This window comes from Leptidea sinapis, chromosome 18 (assembly GCF_905404315.1).
Source record: "Leptidea sinapis chromosome 18, ilLepSina1.1, whole genome shotgun sequence".
In the NCBI taxonomy this organism is placed as follows: Eukaryota; Metazoa; Arthropoda; class Insecta; order Lepidoptera; family Pieridae; genus Leptidea; species Leptidea sinapis.
In genome coordinates, this window is record NC_066282.1 from 5,405,577 (window position 1) to 5,418,164 (window position 12,588).

Sequence of the window (12,588 nt, forward strand, 5' to 3'; positions counted from 1 at the left end):
AAAATGACTTAATTTTGTTGGCCGTGTGTGAAGAAACGTTGTCATGATGTAGGAGAACGCAGGTTTTTGGTCGTGTTTCGCGAACTTTTTTTAACACCCTGGGTAAACGAATGGTAGAATACCACTCGGCATTAACACTCTTTTGATCTTCAAGTGGAATTGTGCAGATAGGACCAGTAGCTGAGAAAAAAATGCGATTTTTTTCCGACGCTTCTCACCTGCCTCATTTTTGTTGGCCTGTTCTCATTTTCAAACACCCATTCACAAGATTGCTGTTTTTTTTTCGGGTTCAAAACAATAAATCCCCGTTTCGTCTCCTGTGACAATGTCATAAACAGCATTAGAATGTGGTCGTACTTCTTTTTTTTTAGAGGCTTTTATATGTATGTACATGTCAGCTCCATTATAATCTAAGTACATTAACACTAAAACAAAAGAAAAACAAAATTCTTAACTAAACAAACTAAAAAAGCTTAATAAAAGGAAATGCAAGTTATAATATAAAACAGGCTTGTGGCATCCTTAGATGCAGGACGGGCAGAAATATACTTTAGTTATAAACATGCTCGTATCAAATCTGTTCAAACCCATAAGTCCTACAATTTCGTCTCTACTAAACTGAAATCGGACACATTAATATAATAAGTGTTCAACATCCTCAATTATCCCACACGAATCACATGAGGTGACTCCATAATTTTCATCTAAAATTTTAACTTATTCAAAGGCATGTGTCTGGATCTCAGTCTGTGAGCACTAATAATCAACCTCCTTTTAATCTTTACATTCAAAAACCTTGGTATATGAGGAGGCTGAGCCTGCAAAGTTCTATTCCAAATTCCTTTTTCTATAGATTTACGATCAAACCCCATAAATCCTGACATTTACTTTTATATTTTGGTAAGAATTCAGTAAAATCCGGTTAAATATACATCTTTTTACCCTTCAGTGTTGCTTCTTTGGCCAGTCTGTCAGCCTCCTCATTGCCCTACCAATATGCGATAGAACCCATTGCAATATTAGTTCTTTTTTTTCTAATAACATCCAAAATCTTTGAGAGTGTTACTTAAGCTATCGAGACACCTCTGCGGCCAGAGGCGCATCGAGCTATATGCTGTAATGCACTCTTACTAAGTTCAGATTGAGACCTTTTTATATGGCAGATTTTGTACATATCTTAGTGCTTCAGAGATTGCAATGAGTTCGAAGACATGATTGATACATTAGTATTCACCTTAAAACAATTTTCGGGATAGTCAGCTACAAGAGGATCATAAAAAGCTGCACCATTACCATCTTTGACATTTTTGGATCCATCGGTAAACAAGGTACCATCCATGATATTTGTCTGAAATTTCTTTGATTACATTGAATTTTAGATATGTGGGAGCATACAACTTTTTGGACTCTTTCAAACTACTCAAATTAACACATTGCTTCTCTCCCAAAAGCATTTTGAAGACGAGCGCTACAGTGTTGCGGAGAGAGAGAACTTTTAAAATCATAAAAAAATCATCGCTCTAAAATCTTTTCGACTTAATTCCATTTTCGTTGCGTACGTAGAGCTTTGATGTGTGGTAAAACACAATTGACAAATGATTTGCCGCCAATTGTTTTTTTTAATACCAAGAAGGCTATACCGTTACAAAAAATATAACGTTCGAAATTCATACTATGCCAATTCCAGTATCCTTCGCTTTTTCGTTCGAAAAGTTTTGCATGTCATCTAAATTCTACAAATATAAATTAATTGTAGAATATACAGTGTAAGTAAAATGGCAGCATTCACGAGTCAACTGTCATTTGTCAATAGTCACTGTCAAATTATTATTGAAATACACTATACAGATTACTTATGTCAAAATTTGTGTCTGTATATGTTTATATTTAACGTTTTTTTAACTAAGATTTTTATTGTTCCAAAATTTGAGTCGAATAACCAATCAAAGCGTTTTTTGACTGAAATTCGAAATATTTTTATCATAATAAAATGGGTGATTCCTCTAACAAGGATCAGTATGACCAAGCCCTTGTTTCCATCTTAGAAAATGAAAAATCGATTCTTGGATTTCTGTCCACCATATTTTCCTTTCTAGCGAGACGGTTACTACTACGATTAGAATTAAACTGGTAACTAATTATTGCTTTCTAAAATATTAACTCACTCCATTTATGTATGTTTCAGAACTGACTTTTATTATGTACCTAAAGATCCAAATGAAAATATGGGCTTTCCGCCTGGTGTAGCTGAAGAACTAGTTGTAAAAGTCTTAAGAAAATGCGACCCCAAAACATGGAAACTAAGTGATTCGAAAGCCGATGATATTAATGATGAGATCATGTGTTCAACCGTGGCCCAGGAGGTAGAAATTGTAGATGAAAGTTCTAGTCACAGCATACCTACGTCTACCACTGATATGTGCCAACACTCCTCTCAAGACGAAGATAAAAAAGACTCTATTAAAAGTGATAAATCGAATCTCCCGAAAAACTATAAGACACCACCTGTTAAACCAGCTGGGAGATTTGACAATATACCAGTTGGGCCACCAGCCATTATTCCATTACAAAATAGTGAATCATATAATGGAGCTGTAAGAGAAAAGTATACATGGTCACAGTCTATTATGGACTTGGGTAATTAAAAACAGACTTTTTATTGTTTTCAATAAGCAGCAAAATATGTCACATAATATTAATTTTTCCCAGAAACTACAAAATTAAAGTGATCATTACACAAAATATTTGAAATGTATTAAGTAATATGTTGCATAGTTATGATCTTTTTTTTAAAGCTGGTTTGTTTTACTCTAGATATATTATTTTTATTGTTTGAGTGAATGTAAACTTAATTTTTTTGAGTATTTATTAAGTTTTTATAGCTTGAGTATTTTATGATTGTATATAATCTCTACACATTGATGCTAATAACATACTAACTTTGTTTCAACCAATGAAATAATTTTAAAAACTTATCAAGCACATGTGCCAGCCATTTTTACGATGACTATCTTTAAGGAAAGAGAATAGCCCTATGACCTGGGCCCTTGTCCATACATCTAGAAATCTAGAATCAAAATAATATGAAGTGAAATAACTAAGCAACAGTAACTTAACAGCAGTGGCGGATTTACCAGCAGGCTGAGTAGGCTGGAGCCTAGGGTGGCAAATTTTAAGGAGCGGCAAATTTAGTACATAATTTTTTTATTTCGATTTACAAATTGTAAAAAATAATTATACACACACAAATACGATTTGCGAAAATTGGAGAGAAATAAAAATAATTCACAAAAATCGAAACATAGTCCTATAAACAATGCTAAATAATAAATATCTCTACATAAACAATTGCTAAATTAATTAAAATATTTTTTAATTAAAATAACAATTTCTCATTAAATCCGATATGAGTCTATGTATGACAACGAGAAATGTGTTAACCCTGAAATATATCGAATCGCTATTGCGTTATTCTAAAAATTAATGATCTAACACGGAACCATAGTTCTCAATGATACTAATCATACGGGAAAAGTTTGATGTAATGAGGATGATGGAGCACAAATCATAAGGTTGGAAATTTATTGATAGAAAATTGATATGATTTTGTGGACTAAGATATCAAAATTTTAAGGTGGCAAAAATTTAATAGCCTGCGGGCGGCAAATCTGTAAATCCGCCACTGCTTAAGAGTTTAGTAGTCACAATATTCTCCAAACAGTTTATGAAGTAGTTACTTAAAATTGGTAATGTGATGTTCCTCAAATATGAACCTTTCTTCCACATAAAGGCAAACTATGAAATGAGCTTCCTTCCTTGAGATGTTTATATGTAGATATGATATGAAATGTAGATAAGAAGTACCTAAGATTATGATCATGAGACTATGAACTTAATTGTCAACTTCATCCATAAATTAAAATTCTTTTTACAGATATAATTATAAAACTACCCTCCCATGTTAAATCATCAAAAGATTTAAAAGTGAAGATACAATCAGCTGACATCTGTGTGGCAACACGCAGTGGCGAAATTATCATCAATGACTCTTTTCCGTTTAAGATTAAGGCATTTGAAAGTGTTTGGAGTTTGAGCGAGGGGAGGCTACTTATTCATTTAGGTGAGCTCCTATTATCTGCATTAATTTCGGTAACAATTTAGTATTTTTTTTTCCAAGCGGAGGGGGGGGGTGAGCGGGGAAGGGAGAGAGATGCCCTCTCTTACCTGGTACAACTCCCATATGTCGAAAATGGTATCCTTCAATTCTCGAGTGATCAATATTTAATACACACATCAATGTTTCATTTGAACCAAATTATAAGTTTTTATTTATGTGTCTACAAGGATGATTTTATATGACAATTTAACTTGACCGCTTGTCATTGAATTCTAAATATTGGCTATCAATATTCGACTCCCAAATGCCACTTGAATCATTTATCTCTGTCAATCGTTTTTGGTGATTGTTGCATTACTTTTTGATGAGAATGGTAGCATTATGTTGACAGATACAATACCTTTACCAGCTTTAATATTATTTACATGTCAACTGAGACACAATACTAAATACAATCCTTAATTTTATTTGAATTAACTACAATTTATTATTAAATAATGAACAAAAAACGTGAACTTTTTTAACTGTATAGAATGCAAGTTTTCAGTTTCTATTTAATGCATCCTTGTCTGATAGATAGCTTCGTACAACGACTCTGTTGTTTTTAAGTATTTTTAGCAGTAAGCAACCTGTTTTTGCAAACCATATAGTCTTGCCAAAAAATTCAAAAGGCATGCCCTTTTCAATTGTGGGTACTTAATCACAAATAATATATCTCAATATTCCTTATTTCATTCGAAAATATGTACTTACTAGCTGACCCAGCAAACGTTGTATTGCCGATATTAAAATCGCGATACAAAAGTAACTGTTGATCGTAGATGGGTGAAAATTTGAAGTTGTATGTATTTTTTAATGCTGACTCATTTACTCACTTACTCACACAAATTAAAAAAAAAGTCAAAAAAATTAAAAAAAAATCGTGTGGACCACCCTTAATATTTAGGGGGATGAAAAATAGATGTTGGCCGATTCTCAGACTTACTCAATATGCTCACAAAATTTTATGAGAATCGGTCAAGCCGTTTCGGAGGGGTACGGGAACGAACATTGTGACACGAGAATTTTATATATAGGATAACAATGGTTCTAACTTGTTTCTATGGAAAATGCATATCAAAGTATATAACACAATAGCTATTCAATGATGAAGAAACAAAATGTCTACTTGTCTGCTGTGAAGCAGTAATGTGTAAGCATTATTGTGTTTCGGTCTGAAGGGCGCCGTAGCTAGTGAAATTACTGGGCAAATGAGGCTTAACATCTTATGTCTCAAGGTAACGAGCGCAATTGTAGTGCCGCTCAAAATTTTTGGGTTTTTTGAGAATCCTGAGCGGCACTGCATTGTAATGGGCATGGCGTATCAATTACCATCAGCTGAACCTTTTGCTCTTCTCGTCCCTTATTATCATTAAAAAAAAAACATTTACCATTTAACTAATTATTGTCTAAATATTTATGGATGGAAGTTATTCAATTAGAGAGAGATAAATCAAAATCGAATCAAATCAAAATCACTTTATTCACGTAGGTCAAGAAAATGACACTTATGAATGTCGAAAGTTTTCTTTTTAAATGTACCGCCACTTCGGAAAGGGTTGAGCTTTAATGAGAGGAATTGGCAAGAAACTCATTGCTCAAACTCATTTTTAATAAATATTCTGGTGACAATTCATTCAAATGTAACAAAAATTATTTATTTATTTATTTTATTTTATTCGGGAAACAAACAGTACAACTTAATACACTTAAAATATAAATCACTGACCAATAAAAGTTTCCACAATTAAATAGTACATAGAAAAATGCGAGCAAATTAATTACAATTTAAAAGTACCTATTTGTAATGAAAATAATAAATATTAATTAAATATATTGAATTGAAGATAACTATAGAAAAATATTTATAGAAAATAATAGATGTTTATTATAATTTTAGTTACTTAATTATCTTAAATATTATTCAAAATGAATTATTTTCGTGTTTTATTCAGTATCTGACCTTTGCCATTAAAAATACTGAATTCAATTTTTTTTCACTTTATAATAAGCATTGGTAAGACAAGTGACGTAGATCCAATTACTGAGTCTGTAAAGAATTGTTTTGTAGTTGTTCGTATATTTTTGTCAACACGTGCACTAAGGTTTGTTTGGCAAAAAGTACCCATTAAAGTGATAACCCTCACTTCTGGGATTAATTACAGAAATTTTTGAACGATGCGGGACTCGAACCCGCAACCTCTCACGTTCCGTGCGAGCGCTCTTCCAACTGAGCCAACCGTTCGAGTGACGTATTGTTGATAAAATTTGTATGTTCAAATCTCAGATTGTGACTTCATCTACAGGATCTACTTTACAGTTGATAACCTGCTCAACCCCAATATTTGCATATTTGAGCAGGTTATCAACTGTAAAGTAGATAAATGCAGGTTATCATCTGTAAATGATACGATACAAATATTGAATTACAGAATCATTTTAATTCAAGGAACAATCGAATCTCACACATTTATAAATAAATATATTCTAAAATGTTATTGTTATTGTAATTGTAACTGTATTTTTTACGTTAATTATTTAACCGGACCACATTAAATAGTATTTTATTAAAATGTGTAACATTCGCATAATTAACTATCTATAATATAATTCTTATTGAAGAGGAGGACAAACAAGAGTACGGGTCACCTGGTGATGTGATCACCACCGCCCACATCCTCCTGTAGTACCAGAGGAATCACAGAACCGTTGCCAGTTTAAGAAGGCATAAAAGGCATTTATTTTTCTCCAAATTGATTCCTAATCCTTTTGGATATCATTTCTAATATACTTGACACTACTACCGCTTCGGAAACAAATGGCGGTCTGAGAGAGAAGAAGCGGTGCAAGAAACTCCCAGCATTCTTTTTTTTGCGCTCTTTTTAAACATATATACAATACTGTCTAAGAAATAAATACAAGAATAACCAATGGTTGGAAAAAATATTGGTCTATGAAGGAAGCCATGAAGTCCACCAATCTCAGCATTACCATAACAAGAAAGGTATTTAACACATGTATCCTACCCTGCATTACACATGGATGTGAGATATGGGCACGCATCAATGAGAACCGAGACAGGCTTAAGTATTGCCAAAGATCTATGGAAAGAAGTATGACGGGAACACATAGACTAGACAAAATTAGAAATGAAGACCTGAGACAAAAAACTAAAGTAACCGACATACTTAATAAAATAGATCAGCTGAAGTGGAGATTGGCAGGCCACATGTTGAGGGATGGCCGGGAGAAATGGAGCAGAATTGTCACAGATTGGTATCCAAGAGGATGCACACAGAGCCAGAGGAGACCTCGAACAAGATGGGAGGATGAACTCAAACTCACAGCGGGCCCGAACTGGAGAAGAGTGACAGTGACCCATGACAGACTTCAATGGAAAGAGCTAGAGGAGGCCATTGCCAAGCGGCATACTGACTTAAGAGATATACTCTAACTCAGAATATAAAGGGCTTAATAGAATATAATACTGTCATTGCTATAAAATAATCATAATCTAGTCCCAGGCTGTCGGATCACTTAGATATTCAGCTGTGGAGTAGTAGTAGGTATAAATATATTATAGGATGGTTGTATTTTTACTTACCTACCCGCAAATTAATTAATTAAAAGTTCTTTTAAGCAACCATTTTTTGATTTGCATCCATAGTAGCATACATACATAGTTCTATTATAATACTTATTATCATTAGTTTTGATTAAAATACCCTTAAATGTATTGATGCAGTTCGAATTTAGACTAATGTGGTATGGAAAAATATACATATAATTCTTAGATCTTTTTATCATATACAGAAGTCTCAATATTTAATAGTATTATATTATTACAGAAAAAGGCCAAGAGCGTTGGTGGAACAAATTATTGAATGGAGAAGAAGAACTTGATTTGGATAAACTTGACTGCTCCAGACCGCTTGCCGAGTTGCCGGAAGACCATATTGAAAAGGTAATCACTAAGGTTTTTAAACATTGAAATGTTTAAAATTTGAAAACAAAATGAACGATGCGGGACTCGAACCCGCGACTTCTCGCTGTCCGTGCGAGCGCTCTTCGAACCGTTGGAGTGACGTATCGGCGGTTAATACATTCAATATTTGTGAATGAAAAAGTGACTTTGTTGATAATTGTGAATTTTTGAGGTTATAGTACTTCTTTAGGCGCGTTATGAAAAAAATATGAGAGTGAAATTTTAAGATGCGATCGCATCACTATGACACAAAAGTAACAGGGTGAAGTTGGCGTTTGCGACATCAGTTTTTTTTTTGGTTTCTTCGTCCATTATTAGGACAGGCAAAGGGTTCAAGACCGTGCAGCCGTATTCGTTATTTAATAATTAACTGTCAAAGCCATCGTTGCAAGATTTTTACAATATTGTTCTTTCTACAAACGTAGAATAACACTAGGAATAAATAATTTTAAGGATTTTTGCTTTGTCAGGCCAAAGAAGTCACACACACTTTTTTTTTTCAATAATTTCATTTATTTTCAGGTCAGAGAACTTACATGGAATCAGGACCAGAAGAGGAAAGGACTTCCCACTAGTGACGACATACGGAATATCGAAGTTTTAAAGAAAGCCTGGAACAGCCCTGGATCTCCGTTTCAAGGCAAAGAGTTTGATCCAAGTGTTGTTTATAAACAATAATGTAATTATTTGGCAACGCTGATATTACCTATATCTGAAATAATATATAATTTATACTTCTATTTATATTAACATGTTTATTCCAAGACATCTTAGCAATTTGCTTGATGGCAGTAAAAATGTATCATAGGTATAAGTCAATGTAATTACACTTATGATTGTCAAAATTTTTCTTTAATTTTACTATTTACCACCACCTAGGAATAGGTTGAGTCTTAATGTGAAGAAGTGGCAAGAAACTCGTTACCAATCTTTCAAATCGACATTTACAGCTTCAACTAAAGAAATATGTAAAGTGATGCAACAAGACACTTAGGTTTAAATAACTTTATTCTCATTAAGACCTATTGTCACTTACATGAGAAAATAATATTTTACAAAGTAAAGTAAAACAATGATTATGGTGGGTACAGAATGCAATTCAATGTTAGGCAAACAGATAAGACATAGAACAACCTACATATGTTATTGAAACATTTCATAATTATTGAGTATGTGCCTTTGAAGGCTCGCTTTAAAAGAAGTCAATGTTTTGGCATTTCTTATTTCTGTGGGCAGGTTGTTATATATCTGAACTCCCTCAAAGGTTATTGTCTGTTTTCCATAATTACTTCTCACCATTGGCAGCTCAATATGACTAGCCCTTCGTGTAACAGTTCTGGTTAAATTCCTTTTTTTAAAGAGGGATGTGTTAGTGTGAATTTTTTTATTTAAAACCTTGTAAATGAGTACGCATGTAGTGTGTGTGTATAATTGTCTGATTGTCATAATTTTTGTTTCTGTATAGATTTTTTCAGTTGAAGTTAAGTAGGGATAATGAAACAGTAGCTTTACTAGTTTATTTTGTGTTGTCTGTAGTTTAACTAATTTCGACTTTGCAGTACAGCCCCATATTTCTATGAGATACAATAGGTGTGGTTTAACTAGTGAGTTGTAAATTGTAAATCGGACACGGCGTGGAATAGATCTGACAATGTTTCGCAACATACCAATTAGAGATGATAATTTTGTTCTTACTTTATCGATATGTGGAATCCATGCCATATCACTGTCCAAAATGAGGCCTAGATATTTCTCTTATCTTTTTTCTTCGATTTGTTGATTATTTATTCTTAAATGTGTGAAAGGCGGAATAGTTTTGTTTTTTGCTTTAAAGATGATGTACGAGGTTTTAGATATGTTTATAGTTAAAAGGTTACTTTGAAAGTATTGAAAAATAGTATTAAGATCGGCCTGTGCCAAAGAAACAAGTTCATTAATTGATTTTCCAAAGTAAAAAGGCAAGTGTCATCAGCATAAAGCGTAATCTGTCCGTCCAAACCTATTTCATGAATGTTGTTGACATAAATTAAGTATAAAAGGGGTCCTAAGATTGAGTCTTGAGGCACCCCGTATAAAGGTGATAAAGGCTTACTTTGATGATTATTTATTTTGACAATTTGCTGTCGTTGACTCAAATATGATTTAAAATTTTTTAGAGCTATTCCTGTGATACCCAGATTTGCTAATTTCTGTAGTAAAAGTGTGTGGCTGACAGTATCAAATGCTTTTTTTTAAGTCGATGAAAATCCCTAGAGCTATATTTTTTTGGTCAATGTTTGTTTTTATTTTAGTAACTAAATCTATAGCAGCAGATACTGTACTGGATTGTGATCTGAAACCATATTGATGTTTGGAGAGAAAGTCTATTGAGTTAAGATAGTTTTGTAATCGTTTATGGAGTATTCTTTCTAATATTTTAGATAGTACGGGCAGAACAGATATAGGTCGATAATTTCCCGGTTCCGATTTTGAGCCAGATTTATAGATAGGACAAACTTTCGCAATTTTCAGACTATCAGGAAAGATGCCGATAAGCATGAGATGATTAAAACATTTAACTAGTGGTTGGGCTACGAGCGATTTGATGCATTTTAGCATTTTTGTAGTAAGACCATCTACACCAGTACTACAATTTGGGTCAAGCTGATCAATTATTTGGATGACTTCATCTACACTACAAGGCTCTAGGGAGAAAAGTGATGGCTTTGTGGTGTCTGCACTTGAGCAAGACGTAGTGTTTTTTTGCGTGTAATGAGAGTGAGATGGAATTTTATTTGCCAGAATTGTGCCGATTGTTGAAAAGTATTTGTTAAATTCTTCACAAATTTCTATAGAATCCGTTATTAATTTAGAGTTGATGACAAGCTTTGAGGGAGTTATCACAGTTTTAAGATTGTTTTTACTAAGATCGTTGATCAAATTCCACATTTTTTTTGGCTTTTTAACGCATTTCTGGAACTCCTTATAATAGTATCCTTAATATCCTTAATATAAGTATCCTTAATATAATAATCTAAATAATCCTAATAGTAACACTTAGACATCTAATACTGCATGCCATACACGAGTAATTAAAATAAATATAAATCTTTACATCTATACATATAAATAAAATTGGAGTGTCTGTTTCTAATATTGAAATATCCGTTTTTGTACTACATGTATATGAATATATATACGGTACATACACCAAAATAACATTATTACAATTTTTATCTGTCAGTCTCACTGTTTGTGCCGGCTAATCTCTGAAATGACCATATTTTGACGGGACTTTTATTGGCAGGTAGCTGATGTAATAAGGAGTTACTTAGCCTACTTTTATTTTGGAAAAATAAAGTAATGTTGCAATGTCCAAGAACTAACAAACTAACGGTCTAACTCTTAAAAATAATTTATAAGGCAAAACAACATTTGCCGGGTCGGCTAGTTATTAAATAAAAACACAAAAGTTCATCACCGTCACAATCTTCGTTTTTATAGTAATTTGACAGCTGAAATTATGCTGAGCTTAAGCTATGACAGCCCAATGCAAAAGTCTAGTTCGCGTTTTAAGTTAAGTCTTAGTACTCTCTATAGATCACAGCCTAATTCAGGTTCGATCCTCGCCCATACCTTTATTTGCTTCATAAGGTCGTTCAGCGCTCTTGTAATTCCTCTGGTGGTGTAAAAGAGTAGGTGATCACTTACCATCAAGTGATATTATGTATGCTCATTTATCCTTTACTTCCATAAAAAATAAAAAAGGGGTAAAATTAGAATATAATTCTCATTTTACCCCTTATTTGGCTCTTCTATTAGCGGCAGTGTAATACACAATGATCCAAAAATCGCTGTCAAAACAGAAAGCAGTGAGGTGGACCCCCGTATAAACGCTTCTTTGTCCTCTACTAAAAGAAATATAACACTTTTATATTCGACTTTTGCCACTTTTATTAAATGTTTCAATCCTATCCTTGAGGATGTAAAGTTGCAAAAATCTTGAAAGACAATTTTCAAAATCGACCACGTGTCTAGAGAATAGAATCTATAATGTGCCTATAAAAACGCAGAGCTCATGATTCTTGAAAAAACAACAATTCTGTTTCGACGGTTTTATGACGTCATCACTTTGAGAGATAAGATGTTAGCTCCTATTAGTAATGCCACTAGCTACGGTTTCTAACCGAAACACAATAATGCTTGCATTACTCCTTGACGGCAAAAAAAGGCGCTGTGCAAAGAAACGTCCAACTGGTAAAATAGTATATTCTAAGCGCCTATTTCTGCCGTGAAGCAGTAATGTGTAAGCATTACTGTGTTTCGGTCTGAAGGGCGCCGTAGCTAGTGAAATTACTGGGCAAATGAGACTTAAGGTGACGAGCGCAGTTGTAGTGCTGCTCAGAGTTTTTGGGGTTTTTCAAGAATTCTGAGCGGCACTCCATTGTAATTGGCAGGCCGTATCAAT

At 33.4% G+C, this 12,588-nt stretch overlaps 1 protein-coding gene across 2 annotated transcripts; it reads left to right on the top strand.

The window, feature by feature from the left end:
• Positions 1–1,852: 1,852 nt before the first annotated feature.
• On the top strand, positions 1,853–8,986 carry LOC126969441 (nudC domain-containing protein 3). 2 transcript variants are annotated; one of them, XM_050814866.1, is made up of 5 exons: positions 1,853–2,103; positions 2,186–2,637; positions 3,935–4,120; positions 8,005–8,120; positions 8,664–8,986. In XM_050814866.1, exons 1-5 carry the CDS (start codon positions 1,991–1,993, stop codon positions 8,817–8,819), a joined length of 1,023 nt encoding a protein of 340 aa, XP_050670823.1. In that variant the 5' UTR covers positions 1,853–1,990; the 3' UTR covers positions 8,820–8,986. The 2 variants fall into 2 exon arrangements, with proteins under 2 accessions (XP_050670823.1, XP_050670824.1); XM_050814867.1 differs by having other exon boundaries at positions 1,962–2,637.
• The last annotated feature ends 3,602 nt before the right edge of the window (positions 8,987–12,588 follow it).

Bases quoted from the DNA above. Each gene is read 5' to 3' on its own strand.
- LOC126969441 (XM_050814866.1), top strand. From the start codon at position 1,991: ATGGGTGATTCCTCTAACAAGGATCAGTATGACCAAGCCCTTGTTTCC. The intron at 4,121-8,004 runs GTGAGCTCCTAT...ATATTATTACAG, and splicing joins GAGGCTACTTATTCATTTAG to AAAAAGGCCAAGAGCGTTGG. The intron at 8,121-8,663 runs GTAATCACTAAG...ATTTATTTTCAG, and splicing joins CGGAAGACCATATTGAAAAG to GTCAGAGAACTTACATGGAA.